Source organism: Diadema antillarum, unplaced genomic scaffold, assembly GCF_040938485.1.
Source record: "Diadema antillarum isolate AM-2024a unplaced genomic scaffold, OU_Dant_1.0 seq00000778_RagTag, whole genome shotgun sequence".
Classification (NCBI taxonomy): Eukaryota; Metazoa; Echinodermata; class Echinoidea; order Diadematoida; family Diadematidae; genus Diadema; species Diadema antillarum.
This window is the reverse complement of record NW_027271666.1, coordinates 22,867-40,128: the sequence shown is the minus strand read 5'-3', so window position 1 is coordinate 40,128 and position 17,262 is coordinate 22,867. Positions and strand designations below refer to the sequence as shown.

Here is a 17,262-nt window from a genome sequence, read left to right as displayed (position 1 = left end):
GGCGGCGTCTTCAACAATGTGGTGTATTTTTTTCACTTTCCATAGCTTTGAGCTGCGCATGACCACCAATCTCACACCACAAGCATATTACCTTAAAATGTCCGTCAAGTTTGAATATGTTCACTACCCAAAGGTGTGAATTGTCTATTTAAAAAGGTCGATAAACTTGCCCAGATGAAAACATATGCGATGTTATGGTCTACTCTGTGTAGCTCTTCACAGATCCACAAGTATAATTGAAAATGCCGATAAAGTGCGAATTTGAGCTTTGAGCTACGACCACCAAGTTCACACCACAGGTACATGACCTCAGGATGCCAGTCAAAATTGAATAATGATGAATTCCAGAAGGTCAAAAGGTCAATGAACTTTCCCCCTAATATAAGCGTCATATTGTGTGCTCTTCATTACCTTTTCATAGCTTTGACTAAAGTAATGCAAAACCTTGGACTACGGGTGATTCATCTAAAGTTGGCGGTCAGGGTTGAATATTGGTTAAGTCAGACAAATTCAAATGTCTGATAAGTTCTGTGAACTTATATTTCCAAAATTATCATTCAAAATGCGATATACTGGCTGGTGAATCATCGCTTGGGTAATGCCGTGTCTGATCCTTAGTCTGCCAAGGTTCTACAAGTTATTAAAAGTCGAAGTTTAATTATTCTATCAAGATATGCTGTAACATTTTTCAGACCATTTATCAATAACTAGCGACGTAGAACCCTGCATGTTGAGTTGGTCCTATTAACTGTCTTTTGATGTAAATAGACGTTACTTCTGATCTGTGTACCGCAGGAGCAAGGTAGTGTTGAGAACAATGTAAAAGAACTTGAGTAGCGAGTATATATGTTTATCTTTGTACTGTTATGTACTGTCAGACTGTCCGTCCGACGCTAATGGCCAAGTCTTTGCATCCAGCAAGTTGTTTTTGTTTTAAAATATTACTTGTCTGTACAATGTTCTTATGTGTTTTTCTGTGCTCATCCTTTGGACAGTTGACACTATCGCACCAGTTGTAACGGTAAACAATGGTAACATTGTACGTCAAGTTGAAGTGGGTACACCAGGTACCACTGTCACCTATACCGAACCTACCGCTACCGACAACTCGGGGACCTCTTTCCTTGTGAGCCGCACGGCTGAGCCGGGCGATTTCTTCCCGGTTGGGTCTACCGTTGTGGAATACGTCTTTTCTGATCCTGCGGGAAACACCGCTACGGGAACTTTCACGGTGACCGTTGTTGAAGGTACCCAGACGAGTGAAAGAGGCTTCACTCACGGAGCTGATCAATCGTTTAAATGTCGTAAATTTTTGCATGTTTGCACTTCGGTGGCACTTAGTGTTTCTCGATGATATTCATAATTATATTTAAAGCTCATGCAAGCAAGCTTACGTTTTTGTTTGTTTTTTATTAACACATGCACACAAGTCAGATAATGTTTGAGACACCCTCAACTTTTCTTGACTTTAAAATTACTTGTCCATCCTCGCCTTCATAATGCATCAATTCAGCTTTTAACATTCTCAAGTTAGAGCGAGGGTCATCTTGACTGTTCTTTTTGTTAAGTTTGTAACTTTTTTGTCTCTGTATTTTGGCTAATATTGTCATCGCCGTCTTTACATTTTACATGCAGTGTTCCCTACTGTTTGTTGTCGTACATGTCTATTAATCAGTCTGTGTTGCTCGTCTATCGTAAGTGATACCTGTCAACTATAATATCGAATTTCCCGTCGGTCTATCCACCCATCCTTCACACAGTCGACACTATTGCCCCCGTTGTAACGGTAAACAATGGTAACATCGTTCGCCAAGTTGAAGTGGGTACACCAGGTACCACTGTCACCTATACCGAACCTACCGCTACCGACAACTCTGGGACCTCTTTCCTTGTAAGCCGCACTGCCGAGCCGGGCGATTTCTTCCCGGTCGGGTCTACCGTTGTGGAATACGTCTTTTCTGATCCTGCGGGAAATACCGCTACGGGAACTTTCACGGTGACCGTTATTGAAGGTATCCAGAAGAGTAAAAGAGGCTTCTTTCATGGGGCTGAACATTTGTCATTAGTTTAAATGTTGTAGACGTTTGAATGTTTGCACTTCATTTGCACATTATTGTTCCTCAATGATATTAATAAAGTTTACAGTTCATGCAAACTCACGTTTCCCTTAACAGATACAGGTGCATAAATCAGAAAGTCATATAATGTTTAAGACATCCTTTAAAACTCTTCATCTCGTGTACATTACTTTTCCATCCTTACCATTATTCTGATACTGTATCAATTCAGGTTTTTACTTTCTTAAGTTAGAGTGACGGATGTCTTGCTTGTTCTTTTTATTCAGTTTGCCACTTTTCTGTCTATGCATTTTGGTGAACATTGTCTTCACTGTGTTTATATTATACACGCAGTGTTTACTACTATTTGTTGTCGTACCTGTCTTTTAATCAGTCTTTGTTGCTTATCTTTCATCGCGATACCTGTCGACTTATCTCAAATTTCCCTTTGGTCTATCTACCCACCAGTTGACACTATCGCACCCGTTGTAACTGTAAGCAATGGTAACATTGTTCGCCAAGTTGAAGTGGGAACACCTGGTACTACTGTCACCTATACCGAACCTACCGCTACCGACAACTCTGGGACCTCTTTCCTTGTGAGCCGCACGGCTGAGCCGGGTGATTTCTTCTCGGTTGGGTCTACCGTTGTAGACTACGTCTTTTCAGATCCTGCGGGAAACACCGCTACGGGAACTTTCACTGTGACCGTTATTGAAGGTACCCAGACGAGTGAAACTGGCTTCTTTCACGGAGTTGATCAATTTGTTCAAATGTCGTAAATTTTCGAATGTTTGCACTTCGTTTGAACATATATTGTTTCTTGAGAATATTGATATAGTTTAAAACTTTTGCGAGCTTGCGTTTTGTATTCTCTTTGTTTGACTAACACGTGTACACAAGTCAGAAAGTGATATGTTTATGACACCCTTTAAAGCTCTTCATCTCTTGAAAATCACTTGTCATAGTAATACTGTAACGATTCAGGTTTTTATTTTAATTGTTCTTTTTGTTCAGTTTGTCTCTTTTCTGTCTGTTTTCTTGGTAAACATTGTCTTCACTGGTTTTATATTGTACATGCATACAGTTCAGTCTCACTAGTTGTCGGATCTGTCTTTGAATTAGTCTTTGTTTCTCGTCTATCATAAGTGATACCTGTCCGCTGTATCTCAATATTCCCTTCGATCCATCTACCCACCAGTTGACACTATCGCACCCGTTGTAACGGTAAACAATGGAAACATTGTTCGCCAAGTTGAAGTGGGTACACCAGGTACCACTGTCACCTATACCGAACCTACCGCTACCGACAACTCTGGGACCTCTTTCCTTGTAAGCCGCACGGCTGAGCCGGGTGATTTCTTCCCGGTCGGGTCTACCGTTGTGGAATACGTCTTTTCTGATCCTGCGGGAAATACTGCTACGGGAACTTTCACTGTGACCGTCATTGAAGGTACCCAGACGAGTGAAGGAGGTTTCGTTCACGGAGCTGATCATTTTTTTTACATGTCGTAACTTTGTGTGTGTGTGTTTGCACTTCGTTTGCAAATTGTGTTTGTCGATGATATTCACAAAGTTTAATGCTCGTACAAGCTTACGTTTTCTAATTGTTTTAATAACACATGCACACAAGTCCAAAAGTCATATATAAAGTTTGAGACTCCCTCAAGTTTTCTTCTCTTGAAAATTACTTGTCCATACTCGACATCACATTGCATCGATTCGGCTTTTTTACTTTAAATTAGAGCGACGGAAGTCTTGATTGTTCTTTTTGTTAAGGTTGTCACTTTTCTGTCTATGTATTTTGGCTAACATTGTCATCGCCATCTTTACATTTTACATGCAGTGTTCCTTACTGTTTGTTGTCGTACAAGGATTAAGCAGTTTTTTTTTGTCGCTCGTCCATAAGTGATACCTGTCAACTATATAATGAACTTCAATTTGGTCTACCCACATATCCCTCACACAGTTGACACTATAGCACCAGTTGTAACGGTAAACAATGGTAACATTGTTCGCCAAGTTGAAGTGGGTACACCGGGTACCACTGTCACCTATACCGAACCTACCGCTACCGACAACTCGGGGACCTCTTTCCTTGTAAGCCGCACTGCCGAGCCGGGTGATTTCTTCCCGGTCGGGTCTACCGTTGTAGACTACGTCTTTTCAGATCCTGCGGGAAACACCGCTACGGGAACTTTCACTGTGACCGTTGTTGAAGGTACCCAGACGAGTGAAAGAGGCTTCTTTCACGGAGTTGATCAATTAATTGTTAAAATGTCGTAAATTTGCGAATGTTTGCACTTCGTTTGCACATATATTGTTTCTTGAGAATATTGATATAGTTTAAAACTTTTACGAGCTTGCGTTTTCTATTCTCTTTGTTTGATTAACACGTGTACACAAGTCAGAAAGTGATATGTTTATGACACCCTTTAAAGCTCTTCATCTCTTAAAAATCACTTGTCCATCCTCATCATCACAGTAATACTGTAACGATTCAGCTTTTTATTTTGATTGTTCTCTTTGTTCAGTTTGTCTCTTTTCTGTCTATGTATTCTTGGTAAACATTGTCTTCACTGTTTTCATATTGTACGTGCATACAGTTCAGTACTACTTGCTGTCGGATCTGTCTTTGAATCAGTCTGTTTCTTGTCTATCATAAGTGATAGCTGTATCTCAATTTTCCCTTCCGATCCATCTACCCACCAGTTGACACTATCGCACCCGTTGTAACGGTAAACGATGGTAACATTGTTCGCCAAGTTGAAGTGGGTACACCAGGTACCACTGTCACCTATACCGAACCTACCGCTACCGACAACTCTGGGACCTCTTTCCTTGTAAGCCGCACGGCTGAGCCGGGTGATTTCTTCCCGGTCGGGCCTACCGTTGTGGAATACGTCTTTTCTGATCCTGCGGGAAATACTGCTACGGGAACTTTCACTGTGACCGTCATTGAAGGTACCCAGACGAGTGAAGGAGGTTTCATTCACGGAGCTGATCAATTTTTTTTATATGTCGTAATTTGTGTGTGTGTGTGTGTGTTTGCACTTCGTTTGCACATTGTGTTTGTAGATGATTTTCACAAAGTTTAATGCTCGTACAAGCTTACGTTTTCTAATTGTTTTAATAACACATGCACACAAGTCCAAAAGTCATATAAAAAAGTTTGAGACTCCCTCAAGTTTTCTTCTCTTGAAAATTACTTGTCCATACTCGACATCACATTGCATCAATTCGGCTTTTTACTTTAAATTAGAGCGACGGAAGTCTTGATTGTTCTTTTTGTTAAGGTTGTCACTTTTCTGTCTATGTATTTTGGCTAACATTGTCATCGCCATCGTTACATTTTACATGCAGTGTTCCTTACTGTTTGTTGTCGTACAAGGATTAAGCAGTTTTTTGTCGCTCGTCCATAAGTGATACCTGTCAACTATATAATGAACTTCAATTTGGTCTACCCACATATCCCTCACACAGTTGACACTATAGCACCAGTTGTAACGGTAAACAATGGTAACATTGTTCGCCAAGTTGAAGTGGGTACACCTGGTACCACTGTCACCTATACCGAACCTACCGCTACCGACAACTCCGGCACCTCTTTCCTTGTGAGCCGAACGGCTGAGCCGGGTGATTTCTTTCCGGTCGGGTCTACCGTTGTGGAATACGTCTTTTCTGATCCGTCGGGAAACACTGCTACGGGAACATTCACAGTGACCGTCGTGGAAGGTACCAGGACAATTATTATAATAAAAGATACAGGCACGGGTTTTATCAAGATGTCGGGAATAGTCTTGGTATAGATCTATACATTTCTTTTCTCTTGCAGTCATGCTCACCTGAAAAGCTATCAAGATATGTTAAGAATGTTTTTTCTGTTTGTTGGTGGCAACATAATTGTGTTAAATGTTGTGCTCTTCCAGTTCATGTGTTTTCGAATGTCGAGAGTTCTTTTTAACTCGTGAATTTCCGCAAGTTTGCATTGCAGGTATCCTCTTCTTCTACAATCAGTCAAGTCCAAGTATAATCACTCTGTTCAAACTCTTGTTCGTTCAAATACTTTAAAAATGTTCGCAGTGAAAAGTCAGAAACATTAGGGTCCTTGTATCCAAGTTGTGTACGGCAAGCTTAGTAGTAGCTGTTCCGTCTCTGTACCTACATCTGTAGCTTCTACATGTCTTATGATATGTTGAGTTCTCTTTATCAACATATCTGTCTGTCTTTTACGTGGTTTTTGTTTCCTTTTTTGTATAATCTCGTTACAAGTGATCCGTGAACCTTTATTCCTCGTTTTGTCTGTTTAAGTTGGGTCCCTTATGTGAGTTTTGCTGTGTGTCTCTGTACTCTGTGTATCTGGTTTTTTTTTCTCCACATCTTTTCACTATCCGGTGTGCAGTCGACACTATCGCTCCCGTTATAACGGTAAACAATGGTAACATTGTTCGCCAAGTTGAAGTGGGTACACCTGGTACCACTGTCACCTATACCGAACCTACCGCTACCGACAACTCTGGAACCTCTTTCCTTGTGAGCCGAACGGCTGAGCCGGGTGATTTCTTCCCGGTCGGGTCTACCATTGTGGAATACGTCTTTTCTGATCCTGCGGGGAACACTGCAACGGGAACTTTCACGGTGACCGTTGTTGAAGGTATATCTTTTTTTTTTTCCAGAGCTTTAAATCGGATAACGAAAGTTATCTCATATCCAACACACACTCCAAATTATCTTACAACTTCACTGCTAATCGTTGATTACCACCATTAATTGGTTTTACCTACAAATTAATGATTAATGTACTAAACCAGCACGAGATTTCTTTGATCAGGCTACTGACATGTTTCAATCACACAACAATAAGTTTAAGCCATGTAAACCGTTTTGATACAAGATCATTCATTCACAAGGGGGGGGGGGGTTACAAGAAGCCGTTTTACGCGACCGCAGACAAGTTCAAATACGCCGTAGCTCGTTAGGGAGGGGGTTAAAATGCCGCGCTTCTTTTAAAAAGTCTGTTTGAGATTAAAATTCTATCCGAAACCAACTCCTAGGCAATCATAAACAATTCTGTGTTCTGTTGTGAAAAAAAGCCGATTCCGTGTTCTGTTGTGAAAAAAAGCCGATTCAGCTTAAATACATAAATTACTCGGGTCCTTTCTGGAATTTTCTTCAATATGATAATGGTCCAATTTGAAAATAGTCCAATTTATAACATAGTAATTGATTCTCTACCACACTCCCCCTTTTTTAATATCACGCCCCACCCTAAACCTCCCCATCCCCACCTCCCCTCCCTCGTCCTACATCGATCAATACCCACTTTCCAGTTGACACGATTCCTCCTGTTGTGACGGTCAATAGTAGCAACATTGTCCGCCAAACAGAAGTAGGCACGCCTGGAATTGTGGTGTTTTATGCGGAGCCCACCGCGGTAGACAACTCGGGCTTCGTCACTCTAGTCAACCGCACAGCCCAACCGGGCGCTTTCTTTTTCCTCGGGACTACGGTAGTGGAATACCTCTTTTCTGATCTATCTGGCAACACGGCTGTAGGAATCTTTACTGTCACTGTCGTAGCAGGTACATACTACTGTTCAAGTCATAATTTGTGCAGCTTGCTGACGTCTATGATAATCAACTGTGTCAACTTTGCATGTGATTTTTTTTTCTGTACTTAACGACCTAATGCTTATTTCAACTGTTGCGATTTCCTATGCTATGTTTAACAAGACAGAGGTTGTGTCTTTCATGCAAAGTGAATGAAATCTTTAATCCTGCCTGCTTTTGTATCTTTGATTCGGTTTCCCTTGTTTTCTCCTGCATGAACGGTGCTGCTGGTTGGTTATAACTTGCTTGCAGATTGACTATAGTAATCATATATCAATTAAAAACTGATATGCTGCGAGACACACGACATCTATACCCCTTAATGAAGTAAAGGTCTGTAAGTCTATAATGTGCAAATAACAATGTTTTCTAATAACCTTTGCGATATTTAATTCCTTTTCATTGCTATTTGTGTGCTTCTCTTTCTCTCTTCTCCCGATATGAAACTTATCTGTGCACTAACCGTCCTCAATCAGATCTGGACACGACGCCCCCTATAGTCGTAACTAACGAAGATATAGTGCTGATAGTGGAGACGGGCACGACGAGCGTAGCCGTTGACTTCACCGAGCCGAACGCCACGGATAACTCGGGCACGGTCTTTCTCGTGAGCCGCTCGGCCCGTCCCGGGGACAATTTCTCCCTAGGGGTAACAGCGGTGGAATATGTGTTTTCCGACCTTTCCGGAAACCTGGCGAACGGGTCGTTCACAATTACAATTCTTGAAGGTGCTTCAAATTAGTCCCCCGATTTTGGGGAGTGTAGATATTATATAGAATACAGTCTAGCACATTGTCATCAACTACTACCTGTTCGTTCACCTTAGACGCAGGACCTCGTGGTCTGTGGACCAATGTCGTCGACGATAGCTATCCACACTTACGGCTTACAAAGTCTTTTTTTTTTTTCTAGATTGGACGCCATGCCCTATTCCAATCCTATCACTACCACACTCCCTCACGTCAACAAAAGTCACACAGTATTAACCGACAATTCACATTCTTTTTCATCAGCGAGCAATCCCTTGTTTGTTTTTGTTGTTTTTTTTTTCATTTAGGAATCTTGAATATCCGTGTCTAATAGGGTAGCTTGGCATCGCACTCATTCGATGCTAGGATACCTAGTGGCAACGTCAGATTGTCTCTAAATTTGTGTCGAGTTTTGTAGTGTAGTTTATTTTTTCTTTTTAGCTTCATGTTCTAGAAAGATTGCATGCACTGCACACGTAGCTTCCTGCAGATTAGACGCACGTGTTTAAAGCACAAAAAATTACAAATAATCTAGAGAACAGCAACCACTATTTAATGTGTAGAATTTGAATTAATTCAAGTCGCACTGGAGCAGTTGTAACTCGAGAATTAATACCTGATTAATGTAGACTAGCCTACTTATTACAAACAATAATACAAATTTCTACTGCATAGTCGTCCATTTCATTGATCGAGGAGTAGATGGTGTCACACACTCCGTATGACGCAATGCACTCCTCGTTATTGTAGACAGTCCAAATGTGCCTCATCATATCTTAACACAGAGTAGCATGGCGTAGGAATAGTCATAAACAGGTGTTTGTTGGCTTAGCTATTGAATAACTTGGTTATCATTGTAGATACAAACATTTAGAAGTGATTTCCATTCGCAAGATGACACAAATATCCATTCATCAATTCATCAAGCATGTCATTGAAATGATAGAGTGTAGAGTGTAGATGTTCCTCAAAACTGCCTACTTATGGCTTAAACTCGAGATAAAAGCAAGAGGTTAGCAAAATATTACCATATCCAGTTTACTGGTGGTGGGTGGGGCAACTTTAGCATGTTACTATGTTTCCAGAAGAAGCAAAAAAAAAATAAGAACAAATGAATGCTTCTGAACTAGTGGGCAGAATGCAACAAGTGTAGCAATATTGCTTCAAGTGTACAGATTAATTTCTCAAGAATTATTTTTAAAGGAATAGAGTTTGTGAAGTTTTTACTTAAAATTAGGGTGGTGACAGGACACTGCATTTAATGAAATTGCAGCATTTCTCTCTCTCTCTCTCTCTCTCTCTCTTTGGGGGGAGGGGTTCATTTAGGCGAGCTGGAGAAAATAGTCAACGAAATTGATCAATCTTTTTCCTTGTTTAATATCATAATTGCATAAGCCTCAAACCAGTCGGGTGCATTGCAGCATAACTTGCATTATTGCTCCATATCTTCGGGTTGCATTGCGGATGATGTTTGTTTGCCACCGTTTCGCCCTCCATCTAAAAATCGAGCCCATTGTGCGCTCACGTCCCGAGAAAAGGGTCCCCCATTATACCACGTACAATGTTTTTATGACTGGTGTTTGGATTCATATTGCAGTCGATACAACCCCGCCGTCGGTGACGTGCGTCAGCAACATCGTGCAGACCGTCGAGCTCGGCACGACCAGCGCTCAGGTCTTCTTCACCGAGCCCACAGCCGTCGATAACTCCGGTCAGGCCACTCTGCTGAGCCGCTCGAACGCTCCCGGAGACTTTTTCCCCGTTGGCACGACGACAGTCACGTATCTCTTTGTGGATCCCTCCGGAAACCAGGCTGCGCCCTGTTCGTTCACAGTGACCGTAACGTCAGGTGAGCGAGACAGTGCCACCCAAGTTAGTGGGCAAATACCAAAGGAATAGAGACGCGAAGCCTCTGGGTTACCATGACTAAGAATAAGTTTTTTGATACATTTCTTATAATCCTATGCTGAAATGTTCAAGCGTTTCATGGTTAAGCTTCAAGAAGTATTCATGAATGTAGTTCGTAGTGGTCGAGGTTCGTTGGTGTCTTTTTGGGGGGATGTTCGGTGGATGGTTGGGGAAGGTGTATTGATTGGTATTATTGCAAGGCTATTTTGCCGAGTTCCCGCGAAAACTGCAATTCTTCTAGTAGTGATTCTGTATTTTTCCTGCTCTCCGCAGTTGACACTACGCCACCAACGGTGACTTGTATCAACGACATCGTCCAGACCGTTGAGCTGGGATCCAGCGGGGCACAGGTCTTCTTCACCGAGCCTTCTGCCACCGACTTGTCGGGACAGGCAAATCTCATCACCAGGACTGCAGCTCCTGGTGACACGTTCCCGGTCGGCACGACAACAGTGACCTACCTCTTCGCCGACAACTCTGGCAATCAGGCCGCTCCTTGCACATTCACGGTTACCGTGGCAACAGGTGAGTTCTTTCAACAAAAAAGTGGGAAATCTCTACACAGAAAGGGAACATCTTGTAACGCTAAAGAGTTGAATGGAATCACCGTGCTTTGTAATGTAAAAACTGGTGATAGTTGCCTTTCAATCATAAACATAAGATGGGGGTTTTCTACCCTCAAGGCTTTAGATGTTAACACTCGAACAATATCAGCCTTTTCGTATGACAATTTTTCGTAATCCTGCCTTATTTATAATAGCCAACTACACATTCATGCGAAAGTATTGAAGGGATGGTATAGTATTGGTTGTATCAAATTCAAATTACAGAACTATAAAACGGACCAATAAAGCGTGTGTTGGCTACAGTTTTGTAGTAGAGAAATACATGTACAGCCGTAATGTCAGCCTGGCTCACATACTTCAGCAGAATCGTCAATTGCTGCCTAAAAACTAAATGAAGAACTTTTCAGGACAAAATTTATTTTGTATTTGTAAAGTGGGTTTATAACTGCCACAAGTGGTAACTATTTGTTGATTCTTACCACCTACAGTTGACACAACGCCACCAACCGTGACATGCACAGAAAACATTGTCCAAACCGTCGAACTCGGCACCAGCGGCGTCGCTGTGTTCTTCACGGAACCCTCGGCCACGGATATTTCGGGCACCGCGATCCTGACGTCGCGCACCAACAGTCCCGGCGACGTTTTCCCCGTGGGGACGACGGTTGTAACCTACGTGTTCAGCGATGCCAGCGGCAATCAAGCCGCGCCCTGTGTCTTCACCGTGACAGTCACCACAGGTTAGCAAGCGTCCCTATATTTCAAATGGACATTGCGCAATACACTGCTTAGTATCGGAGGAAAGATTAGTTAGTGGACAGTGACGTTCATCCACCACATGGTTTGTGGTAAAACAAATGTTGCGGAGCATGTTTTTAGACTTTTACACTCATCGTGTGATTTGCTGGTGTTAGTTGTGTATCGCTACCCTTTCACAGATAGGCTTTATAACATTAAAGCATAAATCTGAACGTCTGTGCTACGTGTAAGCCTGCATGAGCCTTTAGCTTGGAACCGTCATCGAGCATGATCCGTAGTTGTAGTGTGAATTAGTAGTGCAAAATGCATCGAAGAAAAAATCGATGCCACATATAAAATTTTTCATCCTGAGCTCGACTTTGAAACTAAGTTACACAGAAAATAATATACCCGGCAATTGCCCCTTTTTTGTCCAAATGATGCAATTGATTCAGCATTGATCGATACATAAAACGATGTAATGCAAGAGCATAAGAACATGTAATGTGATCTCTTTTGCAGTCGATACTATGAACCCGATGGTCACTAGTTGCCCGGACAACATTGCCCGGTCGGTTGAGCTTGGTGAAGCCGGCACTGTGATCACGTGGTCACCCCCAGAGGTGTCCGACATTGCCGGTATCCAGTCCATTGTGTCCAACATCCAGTCCGGCACATTCTTCAACGTCGGCGAGACCGTCCAGGTCAGCTACACGGTGACCGACAACAGTGGGCTGGTGGACAACAGCTGTTCATTCACTGTTACCGTCTTCCCAGGTGAGTCACGGGCAACATGTCTTTAAAAACATGTGTGGCGTTTAACCCGTTGAAGGACTAGCTAATATGAGCCAGTTCACCGTCAGCACTAGTCTGCAGTGACCTCTCCAACCATAAACTTTGCAAACCATGGAATAGTCTTTGGGAAGAGCAGTTGAAAACAGCCATGCAGGAAGTGGTAATTTACACGTGAGTGCTGCATGAATAGTTTTTGTTAAAATGTTGCTGAAAAGAATGTACATGTACATCATTTGTAAATACCAATCTGCACCTGGTTCATTTATAACAGTTGTCATGAAGCCCTTTTTAGATTTTCAATACCTCTGTTGCAAAACCGTTTCAAGAGAAGGTCTGCAATGATCTTTTTTTCTGCACATGCTCGGATCGAAACTGTGAAGTGGCTTGTTAGATAATTAACTTGGTCTATGCTTGGCCCTTAAAATTTAAGCGTATTTGGATGAAAGAGTGTTAACCCCTTTGAAGCCTAGCCCTGATTATTGGCTAGACACCTATGGCTAACACGTGTTAGAGCAAAATAAGAGACATTTCCCATGGCCAGTATAATTATATCAATCGGTCTCTTCCGTCTTTTGTGCTAATTGGTTTTTATCTCCTGTGTAGGCATACGTAGGTATTCCGTTCTTTTAGATATTAACATACAGACTTCGCCTTTGGAAGGTCAAAGACTTTTGCTTCTTGCTCCTCACCTTGAGAATCCCATTCTTTTTGCGTGTTGCGTAATTTGGAAAGTCCTGCTTGAATGCCGGTTTCTCTAGCTAGGTCGTCAACCATTCAAGATAAAGATGGTATCTTGTTTGGGCACTATCACACCAGTGAACTTATCCGCAAGACAGGAGTAGTAAAGGACTGTATCGGTTTTGTTCTCTTCTCCTTTTCGTCTCTGTCTGCAGTTGATACAACCCCACCTACGGTGCTGTGTGTCAATAACATCGTACAAACCGTGGAACTCGGAACCAGCGGTACCCAGGTGGCGTTTACGGAGCCCACTGCCACCGACATCTCCGGGCAGACAACGCTGGTAAGCCGCACGGCTGCTCCAGGCGATTTCTTTCCCGTGGGAACAACGACGGTCACGTACGTCTTTGCCGATAACTCCGGAAATACAGCTGATCCGTGCAGTTTCACCATCACCGTCACTGCAGGTTAGTAAAATGGGGGATAGCCCTCCAGCAAAATAACTGTATGTCGGTATTTAATGTTTATTTATATACCCTACAATAAGGTTCTTATCACTGATTGGTTAAAAGTAGATCACGTGACGTGGTACGGTTCTGCCTATCATTGCTTCAGGATTTTAACGTTCTTGTGCTGCTTCACCGAAAAGGCACCGGCGTCCTTGGACCAAGGAGGTATCCTACTTCCTTGCCAAGGCAGACGAACATGTGTGATATGGTTTACCATACTAAAAATGTTCATGTCTATTCATTAGTGTATGTATCGCCAACCTCGCGTGGGTCAAAGCCAAAGAAATCTGAGGAAATTCTTCGACTTGCTTGAATTTCAATTTACGAAGTAGAACCAATTCATGTTGTTATCCATCCAATCAGCCAATGGGGAGATCTTCTTGCACATGGCCAATTTTCAATAATGTTTCTATGCTATTTGCCATATAAAAATCAATGACTTTTATACCTGAATGTTTACCATGCGAATATAATTCTTTATGAAAAAACCGTCAAGTGCAAGATCGAGTGTATATACATAATAAATATAATCAATATGGAATTACGTTTGTGTTTTATTATCTTTCACCTTACGCCCGATTATTCCCTCTTCTTTTTTCTTTGTCAGTCGACACCACACCCCCGACCGTTACCTGCACCAACAACATCGTCCAGACAGTCGAACTGGGAACGAGCAGTGCCCAGGTCTTCTTCACAGAGCCCAGCGCGGCAGACATCTCTGGCCAGGTCAGTCTGCTCAGCCGGACCGCAGCACCAGGCGACTCCTTCCCCGTCGGCGACACCTCTGTGACTTACATCTTCACCGACAACTCCGGAAACACGGCCGACCCGTGCACCTTCACGATTACAGTCAATACGAGTAAGTTGTGATACAAACAAAAGTAAAAGTGCAGAAAGGTGTAATCAATGCATTTAGCCCCTGGAGATCGATTCAAAACGCCTTAAGAATTGCTGCATAGAAGGTGGATTTCACAAATATCACAACCCCTTCCCCTTCTTCCTGGAATCCCCTTCACCCCAACTCGAGTGAGATCGAAAAGTGAGTGTAACCCATGCCCAAAAAAAAAAATACTTTGGAACTCGGTATGCTCAGTTGACACCACTAAGCCCAATTCTCATGTGTCGTTGACAACAAGCTAATAAAATACCCCTCCCCCTTTACTTCAAACCTTCACCACCCCCATCCTCACCCTCACCCCACGTTGTGAGCTCGTTACGTGTGCTGAACCCCTTCTCACTGATACAATTTGGAATATTTCAGTTGACACCACCCCGCCCACCGTGACATGCATCAGTGATATCACGCAAACCGTGGAACTCGGCACAAGCAGCGTGCAGGTGTTCTTCACCGAGCCGACGGCGTCCGACATCTCCGGCCAGGCTACCCTCCTCAGTAGGACGGCCGGACCGGGAGATACTTTCCCCGTTGGTGCCACCAGCGTTACGTACATCTTCACCGACAACTCCGGCAACACAGCCGCTCCCTGTACCTTCACCGTCACAGTGAACACAGGTACGACAGCGTTATTTTTTACACTTTAAACTGGTCTATGAAATATCCCAAATGTTCTGCATTTGGTCTGCCCCCCCCCCGACTTTCAAAAAATGTGTCCCAAAGGAATAAATAAAAGGCACGAGGTACATGCAAACGTTTACCAAATATATCGTGGGGAATTAAAAAGAGAAACAGTATTTCTCAACTCCGTATAAATTGGGCCCTGTTGCGTAAAAGTTGTGATCAAACATAAATTGAAAATCGGACACAATCCTCTAGATACTGAATTCTGATTGGTTGATGCCTGACTTTTTCTTTGTTGGGTTGCTGCACGTTTTTCACGCAACGGAGGCCCTGTTCTTTTACCAATAATGCGTACTGAAAAGAGACATAATGTAAGACTTTACTTTGGGACATAGCGTTGCTGTATAGTAAAAAATGAAATGCATACCTGACGCTCTATAATGACTCGTGTGCCAAGAAATCGAACAGTCTTTTGGCCCATTACTGAAAATGGCTCTATCTGTAATTTATGCACAGCTTTAGTGCGTGCAAGTTGTACACCTGTCAATTCATCTCCTCGTCCCGATTGTAATACCTTTCTAGTGGACACCACACCTCCAAGCGTCACCTGCGTGGAGAACGTCGTCCGCACCGTTGAGCTCGGCACCTCATCCGTTGCCATCTTCTTCAACGAGCCCACGGCCACCGACATCTCTGGCCAGGCCCTCCTCCAGTCAAGGACCAACGCCCCAGGCGACAACTTCCCCGTGGGTACCACGGTGGTTACCTACGTGTTTACCGACGCCAGCGGGAACCAGGCCGACCCCTGCAGCTTCACCGTGACGGTCACGACCGGTGAGTAGTTTGATCTCTCACCATATATTTTGCAACTTGGGATGTCGATGAATCATAATGGTCAGAAGCAATGAAGCTGCATAGGTGCAGTGTGTCTATCAGCCTCCCAAACGACAGACTTAATGGTTATCTCGAGCGACCCCAGCTAAGCTGTGCTCTTTGTTATTGTGCCTCCCCGTCATAACATATAATAAAAGATCCTTCCCTTAGACGGATCGTTGAACATCGATTCCACGAGTGACAAGACTGGCATTCCACATATGTTAAAGGTCCCAATTCAAGTTCCGTTCTTAGAGCAGCATTCAAACTCCGCCAGGCAGACACACCCTGGAAAATGGGCAGTAATGTTACATCCATATTGGTGCGATGTTTACTCTTTTACCATTGCGGCATTATTGCATCATTTGATCCATCAATCGCTATTAAGCACATTCCATTCCTCTCTCTCTCCCACATCAGTTGATACAACCGACCCAACCGTCACCAACTGCCCCAGCAACATCGTGCAGTCTGTCGAGCTGGGTGTGCCAGGCGCCATCATTACCTGGACTCCGCCCACAGCCACTGACCTGTCCGGCATTGCTACCATAGTGTCCTCTTCAGACTCTGGGTCATTCTTCAACGTTGGTCAGACCGTTGACGTCACTTACACGGTGACCGACAACAGCGGAAACTCTGACTCTTCCTGCACATTCACGGTCACCGTCTTTTCTGGTAAATCCTTGTTGCAGCTGCTGCTACTGTTATTGTTATTACCTCCGCCAAGGGAGGAGGTTGTGTTAGTACCGTTTGTTTGTTTGTCCGTGTGCAAAATAACTCAAAATGTTTTGAACGGATTTCAATGAAACTTGCAGGAAAGTTTGAGAATGACACAAGAAACAGATGATTAAGTTTTGGTAATGATTTGGCAGTTATTTAGATTTTATGGAGGATTTTCGATATTTGGCAGGTAGGGTCAATGAAGCTGAGGGTTGATGACGTAACAAAAGGCTTCTATATTGGGAATTTGGGCGATTTTCAGCATGCATAGTATGGGTGGAATGAGGAAATCACTGATCTGTATAGGAGAACAAGATCATTGGTAGAAAATAGCTGCTTGGCTGAGGTCTACCCTCTGGGAGTGCTTCTCTAGTTTTAAATAATGTTATTCTTACTTAGCTTGTTTCATTCCATCGCGCATATTCTGCATGTCCAAAAACTCGCGATGTTCGAAAATTACCGGCATAGATAGGTACACTACAATAAAAGAGTTATCCTATAAAGCCTACAGATACAGACAACCTGTCTTTGGCGACCAACC

At 43.1% G+C, this 17,262-nt stretch overlaps 1 protein-coding gene across 1 annotated transcript in view; it reads left to right on the top strand.

Annotated features, from left to right (window-relative positions):
* Window positions 1–17,262, top strand: part of LOC139738995 (uncharacterized) — a gene marked incomplete at its 3' end in the record, with an annotated part of 57,616 nt that overhangs the window by 18,070 nt on the left and 22,284 nt on the right. Inside the window, exons 10-28 of the mRNA XM_071649612.1 lie at window positions 996–1,247; window positions 1,761–2,012; window positions 2,526–2,777; window positions 3,259–3,510; window positions 4,027–4,278; window positions 4,770–5,021; window positions 5,541–5,792; window positions 6,460–6,711; window positions 7,388–7,639; window positions 8,143–8,394; window positions 10,013–10,264; window positions 10,597–10,848; window positions 11,378–11,629; window positions 12,150–12,404; window positions 13,316–13,567; window positions 14,217–14,468; window positions 14,871–15,122; window positions 15,711–15,962; window positions 16,422–16,676. Of these exons, the coding sequence (XP_071505713.1) occupies window positions 996–1,247; window positions 1,761–2,012; window positions 2,526–2,777; window positions 3,259–3,510; window positions 4,027–4,278; window positions 4,770–5,021; window positions 5,541–5,792; window positions 6,460–6,711; window positions 7,388–7,639; window positions 8,143–8,394; window positions 10,013–10,264; window positions 10,597–10,848; window positions 11,378–11,629; window positions 12,150–12,404; window positions 13,316–13,567; window positions 14,217–14,468; window positions 14,871–15,122; window positions 15,711–15,962; window positions 16,422–16,676 (4,794 nt within the window). The remainder of the gene's footprint in view (window positions 1–995; window positions 1,248–1,760; window positions 2,013–2,525; window positions 2,778–3,258; window positions 3,511–4,026; window positions 4,279–4,769; window positions 5,022–5,540; window positions 5,793–6,459; window positions 6,712–7,387; window positions 7,640–8,142; window positions 8,395–10,012; window positions 10,265–10,596; window positions 10,849–11,377; window positions 11,630–12,149; window positions 12,405–13,315; window positions 13,568–14,216; window positions 14,469–14,870; window positions 15,123–15,710; window positions 15,963–16,421; window positions 16,677–17,262) is intronic.